The sequence below is a fragment of the Hemiscyllium ocellatum genome, chromosome 8 (genome assembly GCF_020745735.1).
Source record: "Hemiscyllium ocellatum isolate sHemOce1 chromosome 8, sHemOce1.pat.X.cur, whole genome shotgun sequence".
Taxonomy (NCBI): domain Eukaryota; kingdom Metazoa; phylum Chordata; class Chondrichthyes; order Orectolobiformes; family Hemiscylliidae; genus Hemiscyllium; species Hemiscyllium ocellatum.
In genome coordinates this window covers 110725085-110749497 of record NC_083408.1, presented here as the reverse complement: position 1 = coordinate 110749497, position 24413 = coordinate 110725085, and the positions used below count along the sequence as shown (strand labels likewise).

Sequence of the window (24413 nt, the reverse complement as noted above, 5' to 3'; positions counted from 1 at the left end):
TTCATATTGAACCTTATTGTATTATGGTCGCTATTTCCCAAATGCTCCCCCACTTTTTTTTTTGCTGTTCTCTTGATGTTTCTTCCCAGCCTCAGAGTGGACTTAGTGAGGTGCCGCAGGCAGGTCTCAGCACGGTCCCTTGGTGGCGCGTGGCATTGTCTCGGCTCAGTGTGCAATCAGGTCCTGCCTGGGAATGTTCCAGAGGCATGGGGGAAGATTAGGGAGGCAGCGGCTTGGGAGAGCAAATGGTGAGGAAGGTCCCCCAGTATCTGCAGCGATGGCTTCCAGTGTAGGCAGCTTATAAGTTTATTCCTTTTTTTTCTAGTTTATATTAAGAAAGACTTTAATGTTAACTCTTACATTATTTCTTTATTTTTCTACTTCTATGAAGGTAATGCTTAACTTTTCAATTCTGTTTCTCTTCGTACTTTGTACCTGAGTTTTATGTACCTAGACACCCTTTGTACCTAAGATTGGGCCATGAGACGTTACATTAGACACTTTTCACTGTATTCCTGTGCTTGAGTGCACGTGACAACAAAATCTAAATCTAATCCAACATCACAAGTTTTCCCAGAGTCTATGCATCTTTACTGATCAAAATGATGCACACTGCTGAGACTCTTAGCTACAAATAAATTTTCGAAGAGCTCTCCTCTCTTCGTTTTTTGGTTTGAGGAGCAGGGAGGGAGGGAAACACTACGTGGTTGAGGCATCCCTATTCTTTGACACTGGGTCTTCCATGATCCACTTTGTAATTGTGGTGAGTGAGCCATCTTTTCCAAGAATCCCCCTGTCATTTCTCACTACTGCCCTCTGTGCACTTCAGTGCAGTAAAGTAAGGCAAAATTTCTGTTGTGTTTTGAAATTGTGTACGCGGTCCTTTTAATGTGATTTATTATTGTCACATGAACGGAAATACAATGAAAAGTATTATTTTGCATCCTAACCAGACACATTGTACCTTATGTAAGTACGTCAGGATAATAGAACAGAATGCAGAATACAGTGCTACAGCTACATATATTTAAGATCAACTTTAAATGTACGAGAATTCTGTTCATAAGTCTGATAACAGTCGGAAAGAAGCTATTGTTAAATCCATTGGTAGGTGACTTCAACTTGTGTATCTTCTGCCTGATGGAAGAGAGCATAATCAGGATGTGAGTGGTCTTTGATTACATTGGCTACTTTCCCGAGGAAGCGGGAGTCAGTGGAAGTCTGGTTTTTGTGATGGATTGGACTGCAAACCCTGTAATTTCTTGTGGTCTTGTGCAGAGCCATTGTTGTATCATGCTGTGATACATCTAGATAGGGTGCCTTCTGCGGTGCAGCTATAAAAATTTGTAAGTGTCATTGTGGACATCCTGAATTTCCTTAGTCTTCTGAGGAAGTAGAGGCAATTGTTGTGCTTTCTTGTCTGTAGTGTTAATGTGGATGGACCAGCACAGATTTTTGTTCATGTATACTCCTAAGCATTTGAAGCTCTTGAACATCTCAAGATGCCTCACAATCCTTATTGAATTCTTTAAGAAGGCGACCAAACAAGTGGATGAGAGTAAAGTGGTTGATGTGGTGTATATGGATTTCAGTCAGGCGTTTGGTAAAGTTCCCCATGGTAGGCCATTGCACAAAATTAAGAGGCATGGGGTTTAGTGATTTGGATCAGAAATTGGCTAGCTGAAATAAGATGGTGGTTGATGGGAAATGTTCATCCTGGAATTCAGTAACTAGTGGGGTACCGCATGGATCTGTTTTGGGTGTACTGTTGTTTGTAATTTTTATTAATGACCTGGATGAGGGCATAGAAGGATGGATTAGTAAATTTGCAGATGATACTAATGTCAGTAGAGTTGTGGGTGGTGCTGAAGGATGTTGTAGGTTACAGAGAGACAGAGGTAAGCAGCAGAGCTGGGCTGAGCTGAGAGGTGACAAATGGAGTTTAATGCAGAAAAGTGTGAGGTGATTCACTTTGGAAGGAGTAACAGAAACACGGAGCACCTGGCTAATGATTCAGCAAAGAGATCTTGGTGTCCAGATACATGGATCCTTGAAAATTCCCACCTAGGTTGATAAGGTTGTTAAGAAGACATACGGTGTGTCAGTTTTTATTGGGAGAGAGATTGAGTTTTGGAACCATGAGATCATGCTGCAGCTGTATAAAATTCTGGTGCGGCCACATTTGGATTATTGCATACAGTTCTAGTCACGAATTATAGGAAAGATATGGAAGCTTTGGAAAGGGTTCAGAAGAGACTTACTAGAATGTTGCCTGGTGTGGAGGGAAGGTCTTATGAGGAAAGGCTGAGGGACTTGAGGCTGTTTTTGTGAGGGAGAAGAAGGTTGAGAGGTGAGTTAATTGAGACATACAGAATAATCAGAGGGTTAGATAGGGTGGACAGGGAGAGCCTTTTTCCAAGTATGGTGTCGGCGAGCACGAGGGGGAATAGCTTTAAATTGAGGGGTGATAGATTTAGGACAGATATCAGAGGTAGTTTCTTTACTCAGAGAGTAGTAGGGGTGTGGAACACACTGCCTGCAACAGTAGTAGATTCGCCAACTTTGTGGCCATTTAAATGGTCATTGGATAGGGATACGGACGAGAATGGAATAGTGTCGGTTAGATGGGCTTCAGACTGGTTTCACAGGTCGGCGCAGCATCAAGGGCTGAAGGGCCTGCACTGCGCTGTAATGTTCTATGTTCTATCTCTACTCAGCACCATTGATACAGGCAGTGGCATGACCTCCATTCCACTTCCTAAATCCGATGACCAGTTCCTTTGTTTTGCTGATGTTGAGGAAGAGATTGTTGTCTTTACACCATGCGACTAAGGTGTCTGTCATTTTCCTGTATTCCGTCGAATTGTTTGAGGTCCAACCCACTACAATGGTGTGATCAGCGAATTTAGAAATGGAGTTAGAGCAGAATTTGACCTCAAATCCACTGAGTACAGTAAGGGGATGGGTACACAACCTTGTGATGCACTGGTTATGACAATACTATGGCTTCAAGAAGTATACTTAGTCCTGGTTTCTTTTAAATAAAGAGAGGTTGAAACAGAGGTACAGAGTGGTCTGTTCCAGGCCCATAAAGTAAGCAGCTTGTGAAGCCTTGGTTTTTTTTAATGTTGGAACAATGGAAGCAGCATGAAGAGGCTCCCAGAGAGCCAGAATTTTAGTTTAACTTTCGGTAAGTATTGGGATTTGGAAGCTGCTATATGTCTTGCTGTGCTACAGCAAAACATGTGAGTTCTCTCTCACTGAGTTTTCTCTTGATGTCCTTTCCTCCTCGACAGATGAATTGCATGTGAGGAAATCTATTGTGCTGAATTTGGCTTTGCCAAATGTCTGTTTATAGGATGTTACTATATTGGAACAATTATTGTTTAGTAGTTAAATAATCTATTATTCTATTAAGTTTTCCAATAGAGTTAAATTATTCCACTTCCTCTTTCCTTTGTTTATATTGTAACTATAGTGTAAGATTAAAGTGTGTTTTGCTTCATAGTTTCATCGTAATAGAAGCAGGAGTGGGTCATTTGGCCCATTGAGCCTACTCCGCCATTCACTAAGATCATGGCTGATCAATCCATCATCTCAGTTCCTCCTTATTCCCAGGACCCTTAATTCCCCGACAATACAAAAACCTATCCAACTGTGTCTTGAATATATTTAATGAAGCTGCCTCGACGGCTTCCTTGGACAGAGAATTCCATGGATTCACTCCTCTCTGGGAAAAGCAGTTCTTCCTCATCCCTGTCCTAAATCTACTCTCCCTAATTTTGAGGCCATGTCCTCTAGTCCCAGTCTCACCCACCAGTGGAAACAATTTGCCTGCCTCTAACTTATCTATCCCTTTCATAACCTTAAATATGTTTCTATAAGATCCCCTCTCATTCTTCTATATTCTAGCGAGTACAGTCGCAGGCAGCGCAACCTGTCCTCAGAGGGTAACCCCCTCATCTCCGAAATCAACCTGGTGACCCTCCTCTCCACTGCCTCCAAAGCCAGTGTATCCTTTCTCAAGTAAGGAGACCAGGACTGCACACAATACTCCAGATGTGGCCTCACCAACACCTTGTACAATTGCATCAGAACTGCCCTCCTCTTAAATTCAATCCCTCCAGCAATGAAAGCTCATATTCCGTTTGCCTTCCAGATTACCTGTTTACCTGGAAATCAACTTTTAGCAGTTCATGTACGAGCACACTCAAGTCCCTCTGCACAACAGCATGCTGCAATCTTTCACCATTTCAATAATACTCTGACTATGTTTACTTCCAAAGTGGATAATCTCACATTTACCAACATTGTACCTCATCTGCCAGACCCTTGCTCACTCACCCAACCTATCCAAATCTCTCTGCAGACCCTCCACATCCTCTGCATAGTTTGCCTTTCCACTCGATTTAGTGTCATCAGCCAACTTGGATACGTTACACTCAGTCTCCTCTTCCAAATCATTTATAGAAATCATGAACAGTTATGGACCTAACACCGACCCCTGCGGTATCCCACTCACCATTGATCTCCACTCAGAGGAACACCCATTAATCTGAGCTCTCTGCTTTCTATTGGCTAACTAGTCCTCTATCCATGCTAATACATTCCCCACAACTCCATGCATTCTTACCTTATGGATGAGTCTTTTATTTGGCACCTTATTGAATGCCTTCTGGAAATCCAAATATACAACATCTACCTGTTCCCCCTTCCATCCAACAGTCTTGTTACATTTTCAAAGAACTCCAGTACGTTTCTCAAACACGACCTTCCCTTCCTGAATCCATATTGCGTCTGTGGGACGGTACCCATTTTATCCAGCCGTCTCACTATTTCTTCTTTAATGATAGCCTCCAGCATTTTCCCGACTGCAGATGTTCAGCCAACTGGCCCATAGTTAACTGCCTTTTGCCTACACCCTTTTTTAAACAGCAGTGTGACATTCACTGTCTTCCAATCCACTGGGACCTGCTTGGAGTCCAGTGAATTTTGGTACATTACCACCAATCCATCTACTATAACTTCTGCCATTTCTTTCAACACCCTGGGATGCATTCCATCAGGACCAGGGGACTTATCTATTCTCAGACCCTCATATATGCTCAAAATTACCCCTTTAGTGATAACAATTGTTAAGAATCGTATCCTTAATATCAATCTTTGGCATGTTAGACAAATCTTCCACTGTGTGGACTGACGCAAAATAGTTATTCAAGGCCTCGACTGTTTTAGTACTACCCGATATTAATTCCCCTTTCTCAATCTGCAAGGGACTTATGTCTACTTTAGCACCTTGGTGGTCTGACCAATTGAATTGCATCTAGAACATGAAGCCTTGCAGTTGTCCTTAAAAATAAGAAAGGCTATCTTCTTAATATGTTCTGAAGGGGGTTTAATCTGGTCCTTGATGCTTGTGTTGAAGAGTATTATGGATGTGGTGTTATCGCTTATCCTTACTGATTACAATCAGTGGGTAAGGAAGTCGAGAATCCATTTGCAGATCAGGAAGCAGAGTTCTTGTTCGCAGAGTTTGGAGATAGTTTTCATGGAATCATGGTGTTGAAGGTGGAGCTAAAGTCAATAAATAGGTGGTGGTGTTATCCAGATGTTTTACTTCACTGTGTCATTTTATTCCAGGCTAACAGGGATGCAGTGCTTAGCCGGATCCCAGAACACAACAACGATCGCATTATCAGTTTACAGAGTGCCTCCATTGTCTATGATCTTCTAACAATCGCACTAGGAAGGCGTGGTCAATATGAAATGCTGTCTGAGGTGAGTTCAATCAAGGAGATTCATACAAGGCACAGTCAGACCACAGGTAGAAAGCTGTGAACAAGTCTGGGACTGTGACCTAAGGAAAGATATGCTGGCATTGGAGGCAGTCCAGAGAAGGTTCACTAGGAGAACTAGCTTTTGAGAAAATCTTGAGCAGATGGACCTATTAGAACTATAGAAAGAGGGGCAACCAGCTGCCTAAATATGGAGTGCTTTAATCTGAATTAATTTATAAGTTATTGCTGATCTTTTCAACCTGTCCAGTTTCCTTTCCTCATTTAAGGTTTTTACTTAAACCCCAACTGTTAACACTATTAGCTGTCTCCCAACATGGGGACACAATTTTCCTTTGCTTGCTGTCAAGCATCATGTGCCATTTTTCTCTATTAAAGTTGCTATATAAATGCAAGCTTTTGCATGTTATCAGATATAAGTTTGAGGCATTGTGCAATATAAATCACTTTTATCTGTTATTTTTAGACTTGACATTTTCTGGTCAAGTTCGTACATTCAACCCTCTGTAAAACTTGATGTTGCTCCAACATTCAGCTGCCGGAGATCTTATGTGCTAGCTTCAATTTATTTCAATTCTTTTTGAATTATTCCATGGCCTTACTTGCTAGGTCTTTAACTCCACCAGCCTTGCAACAACTCAGAGATCTGTGCTCCTCTATCTTGTCAGTATCCCTGATGTAGCTGGCCTGCCATTGGCAGCCATTTCTTCAGCTGCCATAGCCCTACAGCTTTGGAGTTTCCTCCCTTACGTATCTGCACTGGCAGTTTGAACATTTTGATTAGCTCCTTTCTCCTGACTTTTCTTCATAACCCTATACATTATTTCTTTTCAAACTGTCATCTCATGCCCTCTAGAATGCCTCAATTGAACCTCCTCCACCACGCATCCAGACAGTGTGACTCATCCCCTAACTGTTCAATGTGAAGAATGTTTTTTCTCCCCACTCCACTCATTTGCAAAACACCTTAAAATTTTGACATTTGGTTTTCAATCCTTTTACAGATGAGAACAGTTTCTCCCTATCTATTCTGTCCAAATCCCTTGTGATTTTGAAAACTTCTTTCACATCTTCTCTACGCCTTCTCCTCTTCAGTTCTCTAATCTTTCCTTATAACTGAAATGCCTTATCCCTAGAATCATTCTTGTAAAATTCTTCTGCACTTCCTTTCTAATACATATGCATCCTTCTTAAAGAGTGGCACCAGAACTGTACACAATACTCCACCTTTAGTGACTCATGTACATATACGTCCTCTCTGCTGTCTCTGATCTTTCTGCTTCTGCATGCTCCTTTGTACCCTTTATTTTGTACTACTTTCCCATGTTCTTTGTACCAAAATGTATCCTCCCACACTTTTCCACATTGAACTACATCTACTATCTATCAGCCCACTCTACTATTTGTCAGTGTCCTTTAGAGGTTCTGCACTGTTTTCTACCTTATTTACAATTCCTCCACGTTTTGTGTAATCTATAAACATTGAGATTGTCTCCTGCACACCAAAATCTAGATCATTTAATTATATATCAGGAAAAGCAAAGGTCCCAATGGGGAACTCCACTGACATCCTCCTCCTAGCCTGGAAATTAACATTTAACCATTTTTCTTTGTTTCCAACCCCTCAGCAGGTTTTGGAACTAAACTGGGATTGTCCCATTAATTCCATGACCTGTAACTTTCCTCACAAGTCTGTTATGTGGCATTTTATTAAACACCTCCTTGAAGTTCATGTGCAACTCTTCAACACCCATGCCCTTTTCAACCCTTTCCAGGTGAAGATTGGAAGATAAGAAAAAGAGGCAGAAAATTACAATCCTAGTAACCAACATAAAACAAAATGACAGAAAGCAAGTATAAATTGTCGTGGTAATGAAAATCTTCCATTGTTCTCAGAATCTAAGTCATATCCCAGTGGATGAATGTAGTTATGTCCCGACCAAAGAAAAATTAAAATCAGAGCTAAAGTATTTTCTGAGTTGGAAAGTGATAAAGATTTGGCCTTTCTGTTAGAGATCTTAGATTTTTTTTAAAAAACTATTTATTTGTTAAAAGTTTGTGGGGTCACATTTTGACATATCTCTAAAGAAAGGTTATTCTGTGGAAAACTGTATATTGGCCTACAGCAAAATTTATAAGCAATTGTCAAAATTAAATTTAGGATTCCCAGGATTGATACTGGCATTTGTATAGCAGAACTGTGTTCTTGGTTCTAAATGGTGTTGGTCACTGGAAGGGACAAATCCTGTTGGTTTAGATATCTACTATCTGAAAAATTTCCTTCAGGGAAACCCTTACTTCCTTCACCCTTCATGAAACAACTGAGACAGTCCACGGTGACACAAAGAATAAAAGATTTGATTTTAAAATTGATATTGCAGGCATTAATGTAATACAATTGAAGCAAGACTTTACTTCTCCTGTCCTCATCCTCATGTTACAAAGGCTAACATTACATTAGCTTCCTTAATAGCTTGTTGCCTCTGCATGTTAGCTTTCAGTAACTTATTGACAAGGGCACCCACATCCCTTTGTACATTTACACTTTCCAACTTTACTGTTTAAGAAATACTCTACACATTTACTTCTGTAAAAGTGATAACCACACGTTATGTTCCATCTGAAATGAAAAGTGGTAAGTTAGATTTGTGACGAACAAATGCCAAGTAATGACTATCTCCATTAAGAGACAGTTTAACTATAGTTATTTGACATTCAAGGGTGTTACCGTACTGAATCCCCCACTATCAACATCCTGGGGTTACCACTGACCAGAAACTAAACTGGACAAGCCACAAAAGTACTGGTTCTCTAAGAGCATGTCAAAGGCTAGGAATACTGCAATGAGTAACTCATCACCTGATTCTCCAAAGGCTGTCCACAATCCCTAAAGCACATGTCAAGAGTGTGATAGGATGCTCCCCATTTACCTGGATGGGTGCAGCTCCAACAATACTCAAATGCTTGACACCATCCAGGATAAAGAGCGTGCTGCATTGGCAATACTTCTTCAGGCATCCACTCCCTCCACCACCAAAGCTCAATACCAGCAGCGTGTACTATCTACAAGATGCATTGCAGAAATTCATCAAACATCCTTCGATAATACCTTCCGAACCCATAACCACTACCATATAGAAGGTCAAAGGTAGCAGGTACATGGGAACACCACCAGCTGCAAGTTCCAGTCCAAGCCACTCATCAATCAGCTGCTTTACCTGTTCTTGAGGTCATGCTGCTATTGGTCTCAGTGTGAGTAGGCCTCTCAATCTACATGTTATTTCCTCTCCTGCCCACCTTCAGCTCAACTGAAGGGGGCGAAGTACTGGACTCTAAATGTTTACTTGTTTCTCTCTGCATAGGTGCTGTCAGACCTCTGAGTTTCTCTGGTTTTCTAAAATTTTTTCTTCCTTAGAAGGCCTCTTCTCTTTCCTGCTGGAATTCCCACATTGATCCAAATGGTCTCCTTAGCTCAGGAAAGATATTGGCATTGAGAGAGTACGTGAATGTTTACCAGACTTATTCCTGCGATGGTGAACAGTCCTGTGAAGAGAGGTTGGGCAAATGGTAGAAGATTTTGAACAAAATGGTGGAGGCAAGGAATCAAGTTTGGGAAGATGTGGGTAAATCAAACCATAGAGTGAAGGCCACCAAAGGGATATTAATATGGAAAATTGTAGACACTGACAGGAAGGGATGGAAATTATGAATCTCTTGAGTCAATCAACAGATAAAATGGGGATTTACAGAGAGAGTAAAAAGAAAACTAAAGGCTCTGTGTAGCAATTCCTGTAGCAGTTCAAAAAAAACGATGAACCTGAGAGTGCAAGTAGAAGTAAATAAGTGTGATCTAAAATGAAAAATGGCAAGTAAGATTTGTGATGCATAAGTGGATGAAATGGATTTACCACATCCTCCCAGAGTTGATCTCTTGCCCTCATCACTTAGTTTAAAATCTCTACTTCCCTAGTTATGCATTTGGCAAGAACACCTGTCCCAGCCTGGTTCCAGTAGAGACCATTCCATTGGAATAGATTCCACTTGCCCCAGTCCTGGTGTCAGTGACCCACATCAGTCTTTGAGCCATGCATTCATATCTCAAATCTCCTTTGAGCACTGGGACTTCCCAGTCCACTGCTAATTTGTGAGTGCATTGAGTTCATTGAGAAAAAGGCAGTGCTGCTAGAAGATGGTGCCGCAACACACAGGCCCTGGTTAATAACAACATGTACACAAACACACACACACCCCTGCTGTGATGAATAATATCTCTCTGGCTAAGTGAAGTATAAAATATCAGAACAAAGTGACCCAAGAAGAATGGGTCCAGCTTTTTGTTTTAATCCTGAAGCAAATAGTAATACTATACAGCACATCTTAAAGTAGATCCAAAATCAACATGGAGTGGATTTCCTTCCAAGCAGCTTTCAACAGTTATTGTTCAACTTTGATGAATACTCTTTCTGATCTTCAGTTTTTGAGAGGAAATAATCATTAGATTTAGAACTTAATCTTATTTATCAAAGACAATGTGCAAGTGAAAATGGTGATCTCAGTTGTGAAAGTTTGACTGTTAGAATAAACACTTTTTCTAGGTTTTTTATTGCAAACATGATCCTCCTTTCTTCAGTGATAGTTAAACTGGGTGTAGTTATTCTCAGAACTCTGTGCAGATTGTTTCCTTCAGCGCTGATATATTTAGGCATCCAAGCAACTGTCTTATATACAAACACTGTGAGGGCCAAATGGAAAAATACATCCTCTGGTGTGAAAGCTATTGTTTCTGGCTTTAAGTTGTAATATTCAGAAAATCATTTTGTATTTGTAACATTTGTTGAATTTGAATCCTAAACTCTGAACCACTGAGCAACTATGTGAAAGCACATGGAGAACAATGCTTGAGGTTAAGAATCTTCAGGTTTCCTGCTGTTTTTGGCCACTTTGTATGCCTTCTCTTTCAATTTGATAGCCTTCCTTATTTCCTTAGACACCCATGGCAAGTTACCCATTTTTCTTACAGTCCTTCCCTTTCACTGGAATGTATTTTTGCTGAGCACTTTGAAAAATTGCCTAGAAAGTTCTCCACTGCCTGTCAATTGTCCCACCATAAAATCTTTGTTTTCAGTCTACTTTAGCCAAGTCCTCCCTCATCCTATTGTAGTCCCCCTTGTTTAAGCACAGCACTCTGGTATTGGATTTTATTTTCACACTCTCCATCTATATTCTAAGTTCAATCATACTATGATCGCTCCTTTCAAGAGGATCCCAAACTATGAGGTAATTAATTATTCCTGCGTCATTACACAGGACCAGATCTAGGATAGCTTGCTCCCTCGTCAGTTCTATTACATACTGTTCAAGAAAACTAATGCGGATACACTCAATGAACTCCTCGAGGCTAACCTGACCTGTAGATTAAAATCCCCCAGGATAATTGCCATACCATTTTTACAGGTATTAGTTATTTCCTTGTTTATTGCCCTCCCCAATGTGATATTATTATTTGTACAGTTAACTCATTAACCTTTCTTTTACCCCTTCCATTTTCTCAAACCAACATTACAGGAATTCAATCCTGTTCTGTAGTGGAAGAATCACAAATTGATTGATGATTGCACAGAACTAATCCTCACTAATCTTATTGTTTGTGTTTAATCACAATTCCTGACCTAACTTTCAATGCAACAAGTTGCTGACCTTCAGATTGTCACAGTAAATCTGTTGGAACTTGTTTGACACATTACCTGGAGTAGAGTTTTTTTTTCAAAGTCATCTGCAATATCTGTTTTGAGAGGACAGGAACATTTCTAAAATTAATTATGACTTTGAGTCACCCAATGATGTCAGAAAGCATACTGTGTGAAGAAGATCTAACAGTCTGAGTACATCAGAAAGAATATATTAATTAATTTGAAAGGGCGACCAGAGGATATAGGCAATGAGAAGGAACATGAGTATTAAAGTAGATCACTGCAGTTGAGTTGATACCAGTACAGAGCGATGGCTCAGTGCTGGGGCTGTTCCATTGGTTGTCTAACCTTGACCATTAAATTTAGTAATTGATCTGCAGGTATTTATATTATAAAGCAACATCTCTGTAGAGCAAGACTGGTTTAACCCTTTGGATCGATGTAAATGTTCTTGTGTAAAGTCATTGACTTGAAGCTCCAAATTTATTTAGGTGAGGCTACAACTATAGCGTTGTGTGCAATTCTGGTCACCACATTACAGGAAGGGCATAATTCCTGTGGAGAGAGTGCAGAGACAATTTACTAGAAAGTTGCCTGTTGAAAAATGTGGTGCTGGAAAAACACAGCAGGCCAGGCAGCATCCAAGGAGCAGGAGAATCGACGTTTCGGGCATAAGCCCTTCTTCAGGAATGCCCGAAACATCGATTCTCCTGCTCCTCGGATTCTGCCTGGCCTGCTGTGTTTCTCTAGCACCACACTTTTCAACTCTGGTCTCCAGCATCTGCAGTCCTCACTTTTTCAGGGTTGGAGAATTGTAGTCATGAGGTGAGATTGGAGAAGTTGGGTTTGATTTTCTTGGAACAGAGAAGGCAGAGAGGTGACAGGTTAGTGTATACAAAACTGTGAGGAGCGGAGATTGAATAGACAGGAAGTACCTTACAGGGAATTCAGAAACTAAGGTCATAGGTTCAAGCTAAGTGACAGAAGGGATAGAGGGGACGTGAAGAAAGGGTTTTTCATGTGTAGACTGGTGGGTGTCTGGAGTGTTTAGGGAATGCTGCATTGTTAGATTTACAATCTTTTGGAGACACAGTAAACTGAGACACCGCCAACTTCCTTGGGTGGATGTAAAAATCCCATATTACTATTTTGAAAAGGAGCAGCAGAGTTATTCCTCATTGTCCTGGGAGATGTTTATCTCTCAATCATCATCAAAGATGCATATTGTCTGGTCACTATCTCAGTAGAGTCTGCCCGAGTTTCCCATCTGTCCGAGTTTTCTGTGCAGAAATTGGCTGCTGTTTTTTCTACTTTGCAATAGTGACTGCACTTCAGAAGTACTCCTTAGGCTGTAAAGTGCTTTAATACTTCCACCGATTGTAAATAGCTCAAGATAAATACAGGACTTTGTTTTTATAAAGGCACACTCTAGCAACATGTATTCTGATCTCTGTGCGTTAAGTTTTAAATTGACAACTAATGGTTATTCTACACCAAAAACTGGATCTGAAGAATGTCTTAATTGAGATAAAACAAACCAAAGCATTTCATAGAAATCTTATCAGACTAGGTTTGATGCCACTCAGTCTCCATGATAGGGAATATTAAAGTAGGTAACCAAAAATTTTGTCAGAGGTGCAGAGTTTAAGGACAATTTTAAAGGAGGTGAGAGAAGTAAAGAGGCTTGAGGAGAGGTAATTCCAGATCATATAGTACAGGAAGCTTTAAAGCATGACCACCAACATTAGAGTGACTAAAATCACCAGTTCACAAGAAGGTATAAATAGCATCATGCAAAACTTCCCAGGATTATAGCACTGGAAGATATCTCTGATATAGAGAGCATGGATGGATTTGAAAACAGCGCTAAGAATTTTATAATCAAACTCTTATGAGCCACTATAGGTCAATGAGCACAACTGGTGATAGGTGAACTAGCCTTGATTGAAATTAAAATATCGTAGCAGAGTTTTGGATATGTCCAAATTCACAAAGTGTGTAGGATGGGAGGCTGACCATGAAAGCATTAGATAAGTTGAGTCTCGAAGCAGAAAATACATGGATGAGGGTTCCAATATCAGGTTGACTGAGGGTCCATTATTTGGCTACATTTACACTGAAGTTGTAGTATTCCTCCTCACAAGTTTCTCAGGTTTGTTTCTAAAGTTTCTAAAGTGCCTAGAGAAGAACCTGTTGCTTCATTTTATACTTAAGGCTGGAGAAGAAAATGGAATGGATGAGGATAAGATCGAGTTATTGTGGTCCTTGTAGAACAAGGAATGATGTGCAAAGTGAATTTGAGGAGTTGGGGTGCAAATTAAAATGCAGAATATCAAAAGTGATCTTCTCCCAGTTGTTACTGGAGCTGAATCCCAATTGGCATAGGGCCAAGCAGGTTAGTGTGTCAAACCTCTGGCTGAAAGAGTGATGTGGCAAGAAGAGGTTTTGATGCATCTGCATCAGTTTCAGGAAAGAGAGGAACTATTCCCTTAGGATGAATTCCACTTGAACCATGCTGGGTCCAGTGTCCTGACCTGTCACATAACTGGGGATGTGAACAGGGCTTTAAACTCCATGGGGTGGGTTCAGGTTAACAGAGAATTTAGAAATTCAAAGAGCAGCATTGAGGCATCAAGCAGTACAATGATATAGGTAAAGGTAAGCAGAATGGCACATAAGGGACAAAAAGTCCAACAAAAATACCATATCAGCAAAGAAGTTCTTTACAGAATGGAAAGGTGAAAAGAAAAAGTTAAAAGTTCATTATTTGAATGCACAAAGCACCTGCAATGAGATGGATGAACTCGTGGCACAAAAAGAGACGCATGATTTTGACCTAATTGCCATTACAGGGACCGGGTGACAAGGTGATCCAGAATGGGAAATAAGTATTCCAGGGTTCATAATATTTTGGAAGAACAGACAAAATAGCAATGGAAGTAATGCTGACACTAAAGTGTAACATAAAGGGCATTAGTGAGAAAGGATGTGGTCTCAGAAGAACATGAAATGGAATCTGTGTGGATGGAAATTTGGAAAAGAAAGTGTCTGAAAACATTAGTGGGAGTGGCATGTAGACAGTCATTAGCTGTAACATCAATCAGCACGTAAAAAAAATTGTCAGAGCTTATAACAAATACAATGTGATAATTGTAGGGGACTTTAATCTTCATATAGACTGAGGCAATCAAATCGGCTACAGTGTTCTAGAAGATAAGGTTGTAGAATATTTCCATGATATTTTCTTGAAGCAATGTGTTGTGGAACCCACCAGGGATAAAAGTATCTTTGAGCTAGTATTGTGTAATGAAGCAGGGTTAATTAATAATGTAGTAAAAAATTCCTCTGGAACATAGTGATCATGATACCGTGATTTTGCTGCTAATCTTGAAAGTAACATACTCCAAATGCAAACAAAAATCTTGAAGCCAATTACATAGTTATGAGAGAATACTGGTGAAGGTCAATTGGGTAAATAGACTAACAGTTGTAAATGAACATTGGTAAACAAGCAAATAATGAAACACTTCAAAATGTTGAGCGAGTATATAAAAAGGAAAACGGTAACTAAAGTATTCATTGGTTCCTTCGAAGCAGTGATACAAAAAATTATCATGGAGAATAAGAAACAGAAAGAGGCATTGAATGCATGTTTTGTCTTTATAGAAGACATGACTTTATTCCAGAAATAGATTATGATTAAGGGGGTAAAATGAGTGAAGGAAATTGATATCTAAAGAGAAAAAGGTTTTGGAGAAACAGATCGAAAAGGCAACAACTCCCCAGCACCTTATGTGGGAGATCACAACACAAAAATTAAAATGAATTTTCCAAGGAGTTAATAGTTGTGTCACAGAGAATAGTGAAGTTGATGTAGTCTACGTGGACTTCAGTCAGGCATTTGACAAGGTCTCTCATGTTGGTCTGGTTAACAAGCTGAAAATCCATGGAATCCAGAGCAGTTTGCCAAACCTGCAATGATTGTTGATTAGTGGCAGGAAGCAGAGGGTAATGGTCAAATTATGTTTATGCAATGGGAAGTCTGTCTCTGGTGGTGTATCCACACTGTAGGAAGCATGCAGTTGCACTAGAGATGGTGCAGAAACCATTCGCCAGAATGTTGCCTGAGCTGAAGCAATGGTTCTGGTTGTGGTATATGAACTTCTGAGAGACATAGTTTTAAAACTCAGGTACAGCATGCCAAACTAACTCAGGCTTGCTATCACTGAATTCTCGACATAATGAAGTTATAATATTCATTGATCATCAAAATTGCTCAATTGTTCCTAACCAAACTTCTGTGAAAAACAGATCTGACACCAAATTGAGAGCTTAATAATAATGAACAATTTATTAGTAGTACTGCAACTTTAGCAGAGCAAAACTAAACAACATGGTAATCTAATTAAAATCTGATTTAACCCCAATCTCCTTTGATCTTAACCCCCACTCTTGCATGTAGACACACAGACAGATAGGGAATAAATTAAAACAAAATGTAATTACAAAATACCAGTTTGAGAACTGGTTCAACAATGGGTACCAGGAATACTTGTTGGATTATATTCCGACGTATAGGATTGTATCTTGCTTGAATTCTAAAGCTATTTGTCATTGAAAACAGCTTCCAGGAGAGCCTAAGGTACATTCACTTATTTCTTGCATACTGCAATCCTCTTCTCGGGACATTCAATAATTCTTTAACTGGATATATAACTAGAGAGAGTAAAATTCAATCACAGTTTCCCATCCAGCAACTTCTGAACATAAAGCCTTCTGCCCAAAACAAACAAATCAGTTTGTAGTTTCTTTCTTTCAACATTCTGTGTAGTTGGCTGGCCAGCACCACCCACACCTTGATTGACCAATGCCCAATCTATGTAGCTGCTAGTCCTTGAGCATAACCCATACTGGTGCTAGAATGCCTGCAGTGAACAATAGAACAATAATTAACCTGCTGTTACCTTTCTCAGCCAGTTCTCATAAATAAACAACAATTTGTTTGCGCTCTCTTCCTTTCCGAAAAAAGGTGGTGTTCCAAGTTCAATTCTCAATAACAGCCCACAGTTCCAAACTAATAATGAGAAAGATTAAATGGTCTCAAACATAGGGTAGATACGGAGAAACTTTCTCCTTTAATAGAGGAGTCAATAACCGGGAGCAGATGTTTAGAGGGAATTAGAGGCAGATCTTGTTCACCCAGAAGGTGGTTGTTATCTGGAATCCATTGCCTAAAATGGAGTAGAAACAGGAGTTCAAGAGATTTAGGAAATATTTTGACAAGCATCATAGAATACAAGGCTTTCAACCAAGTGTTGGGAAATGGGATTAGGTTAGATTATGTTTGATGACTGACAAGGACACAAACATGGGCTGAAGAGCCTCTTTTCAGGATGTAAGAATTCTGAATTTATGACCCCTTTGGAATTTATGAAATAGCTTCAGGGGTAGTGGATGCACTAGCAGGATATTCCAAAACTCTTCAGATTCAGGAATGGTCCCATCTGGCTGGAAATTAATGGAATGTTACATTGCTTTTCAAGAAAGATGGGAGAGAAATAAATATGGAATTATAGGCTAGTTATGCTAACGTCAATTGTTGGAAAAATGTTGGAATCTGTTATTAAGAAAATCTTAATAAAGCACTTAGTGAAGCATGGTGTGATTAGAACAAATTCTTACAATTTCATTAAAGGAAAATCCTCTTGGGCATGTGCATTGAAGTTGTGGATGTAAATAGGTAGATGGCGGAGAACCAGTTGACGTATTTTACCTGTATTTCCAAAAAGCAATCAGTACGATTACATGTAAAACATTGATTGGCAAGATTAGGGCTCATGGAATTGAGAAATATCTATTAGCATAGCATAGGGGGTTGGTTAACAGGTAAGAACAGAGAGTGGGCTTGGAATATTTTCAGGTTAGCAGACTGTGAACAGTGGACTGCCACAAGGATCAACGTATTTGCAGTCTACATTATCCTCTGTCATTTGATCTAAGCAGTTGTTTTCTGATGATGCAAGACTAGGTAGAAAAGCAGGATGTGGGAAGAGTAAAAAGTGAGGTCTGCAGATGCTGGAGATCAGAGCTGAAAATGTGTTGCTGGTTAAAGCACAGCAGGTCAGGCAGCATCCAAGCATTCCTGATGAAGGGCTTGTGCCCAAAACGTCGAATTTCCTGTTCCTTGAATACTGCCTGACCTGCTGCGCTTTAACCAGCAACACATTTTCAGCCCAGGATGTGGGAAGAACCAAAGTAGCGGCAAAGAATATAGAGAATAAAAACGAATGGGGGAGAAAGATGACAGATCAATTATAATGCAGGGAAGTGTGAAATTATTAGCTATTCTAAGAATATAAAAGCATTTTATTTTAACAGGTTTGAAACTTGTCAGCATTGATGTTCAAAGAGAATTGGGTGTGCCCAAGCAAGGCGAACGATCAATTAGGAAAGCAAATGATATGTTGATCTTTATTGCAAGGAGATTGGATGACAGGAATAAGTAGTTTTGTGAGACCACCTATAGAATATCACATCCAGTATTGGTCTCCACATTTAAGAAAAAGGTACGTTTGCATTGAAGTCAGTACAGTAAAGGTTCACTTAATTACTCTGTGGGATCAGGAGGTTGTCCTGTTTTGAAAGCTAAGGAAACTTGGTCTATATTTTGTGGAGTTTGCAACAATAAGACACAATCTAATTAAAATGTACAGGATTCAATAGGGGCTTGACTGAGTAGATGCACAGATTGTTTCTGCCTTTCAGGGAATCTGAAATATGGGCATACAATCTCAGGACATGGTCAAGCACTTAGGACATTGGTTTGTTGGACATATTACATTTCATGAAGTGAACAGAGCTTTTGAGTAGCTTTTCAGTATTTGAGACGTGGACTATGGAATGTAAACCATTTTGAAAATGTAGGTGTTATTTATTGTTTTTTTCCAATTCTAGTGCTTGGAGCGAGCCATGAAGTTTACATTTGAAGAATTTCATCTTTGGTACCAGTTTGCATTGTCCCTGATGGCTGCTGGCAAGGTAAGTACAAGCTAAATAAGGCTGAATTGTGGCTATATATTTTTAACTCAATTCAAATAAAATTTTAACTGTCAAAAACATTTAGTTCTTTTACCCTGCTGCATTCTCTCTGAGGGAGTTCTGGGGAATTAGCTCAAATGGTAGAGCACTGGCTTTGCACCTGAGAGGTAGCAAGATCACTGCCTGAATTCTCCAGTCTCTGGGGCAGCATGGTGGCTTAGTGATTAGCACTGCTACCTCACAGCACTAGGGACCTGGGTTCAATTCTAGCCTCGGGCGACTGTCTGTGTGGAGCTTGCACAGTCTCCCTGTGTCTGTGTGAGTTTCCTCCCACAGATTAAAGATGTGTAGGTTAGGTGGATTGGCCATGCCCATTGTGTCCTGAGATATGTAGATCGAGTGGATTAGCCATTGGAAATACAGGGTAATAGGGATAGGATAGGGGTGAGAGTCTGGTGGAGATGCTGTGCAAAGGATCAGTGCAGACTCGATGCGAAAAATGCCCTGCTTTCACACTGTAGGGATTTTATGATTCTGTCCTGCCATGTCTTAAATAAGATGTTACATCAAGGCCATTCCTGCATTCTTGGGTAACCATAAAAGATGCCACTGTGTTATTCATAGAAAATCAAGTCAATTTTGTCAGTATCCTGGCTAGTATTTAACTGTCCGTAAATTTCACTGAGCTAGTTATTTTAGTTACTTATCTCATTGCTGCTCGCGGAACTTAATGTGTGCAAATTGGCTACTGTGTTTTCTCTGGAGCAGTAGTGATAACTAGAGGCAAAGGTATTTGTTTTATTTCAAAAGGCTCTACTGCTATTTTTCCAAATGTTACTTTTGATTTTCAGGTCTTACATTTTCATTTTCTCTATCCTTTTATTAGATGATGCAGGCATGTGCTTTCTATATTTGTGCTGATCCATGTGACATTTGGATGTCCACAGAAACAGAATTAGAAGAATTTATCAATACCTTTAATAATAATCAACTCTTCATTAAACAAAACAGCAATACACAAGGAAAGCCTAGATACAGTTGTATTTAAATCAGTACAAGACAACAGGCATAGATTAACATCAATTAAATAACTGACACCTACTTCAATGTACAAAAACAAATCACTTACTAAACCCTCCTACCTGATGAAGTCATAGCTAGTGTGTTTTCCATCACTGGGCAAAAGGCTAGATGATTTTAATCAGGCAGATACTGCTTTTCTTCTGCATTTTAGATCTCAGTCTCAGATATAATTTGATAATGAAGACAGTAGGAACCACTACATGCTTTCCAAATAATTTAATGAACTTATAAAGCCTTAATCAAGAGATTCCACATCCATTGGGAAAGAATTAATTGTCTTCATGATTTGGAGTTTTCTCACAGCCCCGAGAAAGTTAGTATTTCTGTAGTAAAAATAAAACTGTTCTTTCTCCATTTCAGCGTCCTTCTCTTTCCCTCTCAACTCTCCACCCATCCTCCAAACATGCAGACTTGGACATCTTGCAAGCCCCCATCCCTCCCACGGCTATTCTGCAGGCATTTTATCTCCCCAGACTGTCTTAACCCTGCCTTCTCCCTTCCACTCTCATCTACCAAAGAAAAGGTGACAGAACTCATGAATCACCTAAAAGGCTCCTGGTCATCGCAAAAGGTAGCTTGTACTCCATCTAGCTGTGATTCGAGACAACTCCTAGCTTCAGTGAAAGCTGGACCCAGATCCTGCCCTGTTTCTGGTCTCCCACCTTCGGCTACATGCAGTCCCCAGTGACTCCCTTGCTGATATCACTTGCTGCACTATGTTTTGAGCATATCAGCAGTAACACAGGAAAGGCATATGAGAAGCAGCTACTCACTATTTCCTTCCATCCTGTTTACAGGGGCAACTTTGCCTGACTTGTCATTCCCATGAGTAAATCTTTCAGAACAATATTGCCTACCACTTGTGTGCATTTTGAACATTGGTGACCACACTTCAGGAGCACTTCATTTCACTGTGAAGCACCTTAGGACGTCCTGAGATTATGAAACATGATTTTGGAGTGAAACCTTTCTTTTGGGGTTGGAGTGTAAGAATAGAGAATAGTTGTGGTCTCCTTATTTAAGTAAAGATATCATTTCTTCAGAGAAGCTTCACAAGGATGGTCTCTTATATGGAGGGATTGTATTCTGAGCAAAGACTAAGCAGGTTGGCAATCACTGGAGTTTAGAAGAATAAGACGTGATCTCATTGAAACATATACGATTCTAAAGACTCTTGACAGGGTAAATACTAGGAGGATGTTCCCTCAGGGAAAGTCCAGAACCAGAGGGCATAATCTCAGAATAAAGGGGTGCTAATTTAAGACTGAGGTGAGGAATTTTTTCTCTGAGGGTTGAGAGTCTTTGGAACTCTTTAGAACAGTGTGCTGTTGGAGCAGAGTCCCTGTGTATATTTAAGGCTAAGGTAAATTCTTGATCAGTAGGGTTTCAAAGGAAAGGCAGAAAAGTGGACCTGAGGTATGTCGAATCAACCCGAATCTGATTGAGCGATGGGGCAGGTTGAAGGGGCCGAATGACCTCTTTCTGGTATCATAGAATCGAACAGTACAGAAGGAGACCATTTGACCTTCATGTCTGCATTAGTTTCTAAAACAGCAACCCAGCTAGTCTGTTCTCCACCTTATCTCCATAGCTCTCTAAATCAAATATGTATATTCAGCTCTCCTTTGGAAACCTCCTATGGAACCCTCCCCCTCCACTTCCAGGCAGTGCATCCTAAATCCTAACAACTCTGAGTAAATAAATATCTCCTCAACTCACCCCTGGCTGTCTTGCTGACAACATTGAGGTTTATGACCCCTAGTTACTGACATATGAACAGAAAAGCACAGCTGGTCAGGCAGCATTCGAGGGGCAGAAGAGTTAACATTTTGGGCAAAAAGCCCTTCATCAGGAAGGGTCTCATTGCCCGAAACGTTGATTCTCCTGCTCCATGGATGCTGCCTGACCTGCTGTGCTTTTCCAGCACACACTCTTGACTCTGATCTCCAGCATTTGCCATCCTCACCTTTGCTTATACGAACAGAATATCCTCCTTTAAAGATGTTCGTAACTTTGAACACTTCAATAAGGTCACCTTTTGATCTTCTCTGCTCCAAGGCCAATAAACCCAATTTCTCTAATTTTCCCTTGTATCTAAAATCCCTCTTGTATCATTCCATTAAATTTCTTTTGAACTTTCTCCAGGGCTTTAACATCCTTCTTTAACTGAGGTGCCCAGAACAGAGCACAGCACTCCACATGTGGTCTGACAGTGATTTGTCAAGGTGTAGCATCACTTCTTTGCTTTTATACTCTGTCTCTCTTTATAAAACCAAGGATTCTACATCTACTTCCTATTAACAACTGTTTCAGCTTGCCTGGCCGCCTTCAGAGAAATATAGACATGAACCCCGAGGTCCCTCTGCTCCTGTACTCCCCTCAAAGTTGTACCATTGAGCTTGTAATGCCCCTCCATGTTTGTTTCACCTGAATATGTGATTACACACATTTCTGTGCATTAAAATTCATTCACTAGGTGTCTGTCCACTTTGCCAACTTATCATTGTCCCTCCGAAGTCACTCAGCGTCATCCTTGCAATTCAGTCTTCACCCTCGGATCCAGATAAGGAAGGGAAATGAAATATAAATTGAACAACTTTAAAATAAGGTATTTATCTGCCATTTTCTTTCTCTAGTCTGCCCGGGCAGTGAGGGTGCTGAGAGAATGTATAAGGTTGAAACCGGATGATCCCACAATACCACTCCTTGCCACCAAGTTGTGCATTGGATCTCTTCACTGGGTAAGTCATGAATTCTCTTTGTTCTTGCCTACTGATTTTAGTCTGACTTTCAAGTACCTATCCTCCTCCGTTCCTAAAACCTTCCTACTTTAGCACCTCCTCCAGCACTGCAACCCTGTCTGTACTGACCTAATTTTGGCCTCTTGCCGACCTCCGATTGTAATCACCTCACCATGAGCCACGCCTTCGGCTGCCTCAGCCCGAGGATCAGGAATTCACCTTCTGCTCCCTGCTGCCAAATTCTGCTGTCCGCAAGCACTCATACTTCTTCACTCTGAGCAGCGCCAGACCCTAACAAAAGCCTGCCCACTATGCCCTTCTCCTTGCACTCTTCCCTTCCCACCACCTTCTATCAGCTTCCCAATTGCCTCCATAGGCTGAACCCCATTCAGAGTTCTTGATTAATTCAATGTGTCTAGACCTGTGACATTCATACTTTATCACTCCCAGGCCCAGACCTCAAACTCCTTTATAATATAAAACTCAAACAACCCTCCCTCCCATCGTTGATGTTACCACATCTCCGAAGCCTGCTATATCTCACCACTGCTGATGTGCTGAACAGTTCATTACTGTGTTATGGTTGTATTTGCAAGTGATATCGACCAATGGGAAAATACTGGTTTGAGGAACAATGGAGGATTGTGAATTTGTTTTGCAAGTTTACTTTTCCTTTTTGACAAAATGTTAGAAGTGTTGATCAGAATTTAAATGTGAACAGCTGTTGTTTTATCGGTAGCAAGTCATTTTGTGAGATGGCTATGAATTTGTGCACTCTCCCTGGAGTTTCTTTCATTTCAGAACCCTTAATAAACCAAAATAATGATCTGTGTGGCAGGTCTGAGCTGCTCAGCATTCTGTGAAAGTAGTGTTGTTACGCTGAAGCTCATTAAATTGCAGACAGTGTTGCCAATAGCGTTTCAGTGCAGAGGGCCAAGGCCCACAGAGCATAGGTATGTATGGCAGGCTCTCACATCAGCTTGACTGATTCTTCATCTTCACTGCCACTTGCTGATATTCAGAATGAAGCTCTTTACTAGATGGGCTAAAAGAGCCCAAAATAGAACATGGTAGGGAAGAGTAATGAGCATGTCACAAAACAAACAAAAAACAACAAACTGTATATGCTGGAAATCAGGATCAAAAACAAGTTGCTGGTGAAACTGTGAGAGTCACAGAGATGCATAGTGCGGAAACAGATTCTTCGGTGCAACCTGTCCACGCCAACCAGATATCCCAACCCAATCTAGTCCCACCTACAAGCACCTGGCCCATACCCCTCCAAATACTCTCTATTCATATACCCACCCAGGTGCCTTTTAAATGTTGTAATTGTACCAGCCTCCACCACTTCCTCTGGCAGCCCATTCCACAAACGTGCCACCCTCTGCATGAAAATGTTGCTCTTTAGGTCCCTTTTAATTTTTTCCCCCCTCACCCTAAATCTATGTCCTGTAGTTCTGGACTCCCCCACCCCTGGGAAAAGACCTTGTTTATTTACCCTATTCATGCCTTTCATGATTTTATAAACTTCCTGTAAGGTCATTTGGAAAGGCAAGGACTGATTAGAGATAATCAACGTGGCTTTGTGCATGGGAAATTATGTCTCACAAAATTGGTTTGAGTTTTTTTGAAGAAGTAATGAAGAGGATTGTTGAGGGCAGAGCAGTGGATGTGATCTATATAGACTTCAGTAAGGCATTTGACAAGTGTTGAACACTCCAGCCTGTTCAACCTCTTCCCCCTGTAGCTCAAATCCTCCGACCCTGGCAATATTCTTGTAAAAATTTTCTGAACCCTTTCAAGTTTCTGATAGGAGGGAAACCAGAACTGCGCTCAATATTCTAAAAGTGGCCTAGTCAATATCCTGTACAGCCACAACATGACCTCAATGCTCTTTCCAATAATAGGAAAGCATACCAAACGCCGCCTTCACTATCCTTTCTACCTGCAACTCCACTTTCAAGGTGCTATGAAACTGCATTCCAAGGTCTTTTTGTTCAGCAACACTCCCCAGGACCTTACCATTAAGTGTATATTTCAGCTCTGATTTGCTTTCCCAAAAT

General features: G+C 40.5%; 1 protein-coding gene across 3 annotated transcripts in view; it reads left to right on the top strand.

Annotated features, from left to right (window-relative positions):
* The window catches only part of ttc7b (tetratricopeptide repeat domain 7B), a 351966-nt gene that overhangs the window by 134479 nt on the left and 193074 nt on the right, over window positions 1-24413 (top strand). For all 3 annotated transcript variants that reach the window (XM_060829465.1, XM_060829463.1, XM_060829466.1), the window contains exons 9-11: window positions 5641-5778; window positions 18440-18523; window positions 22243-22347. In XM_060829465.1, the coding sequence (XP_060685448.1) occupies window positions 5641-5778; window positions 18440-18523; window positions 22243-22347 (327 nt within the window). The remainder of the gene's footprint in view (window positions 1-5640; window positions 5779-18439; window positions 18524-22242; window positions 22348-24413) is intronic.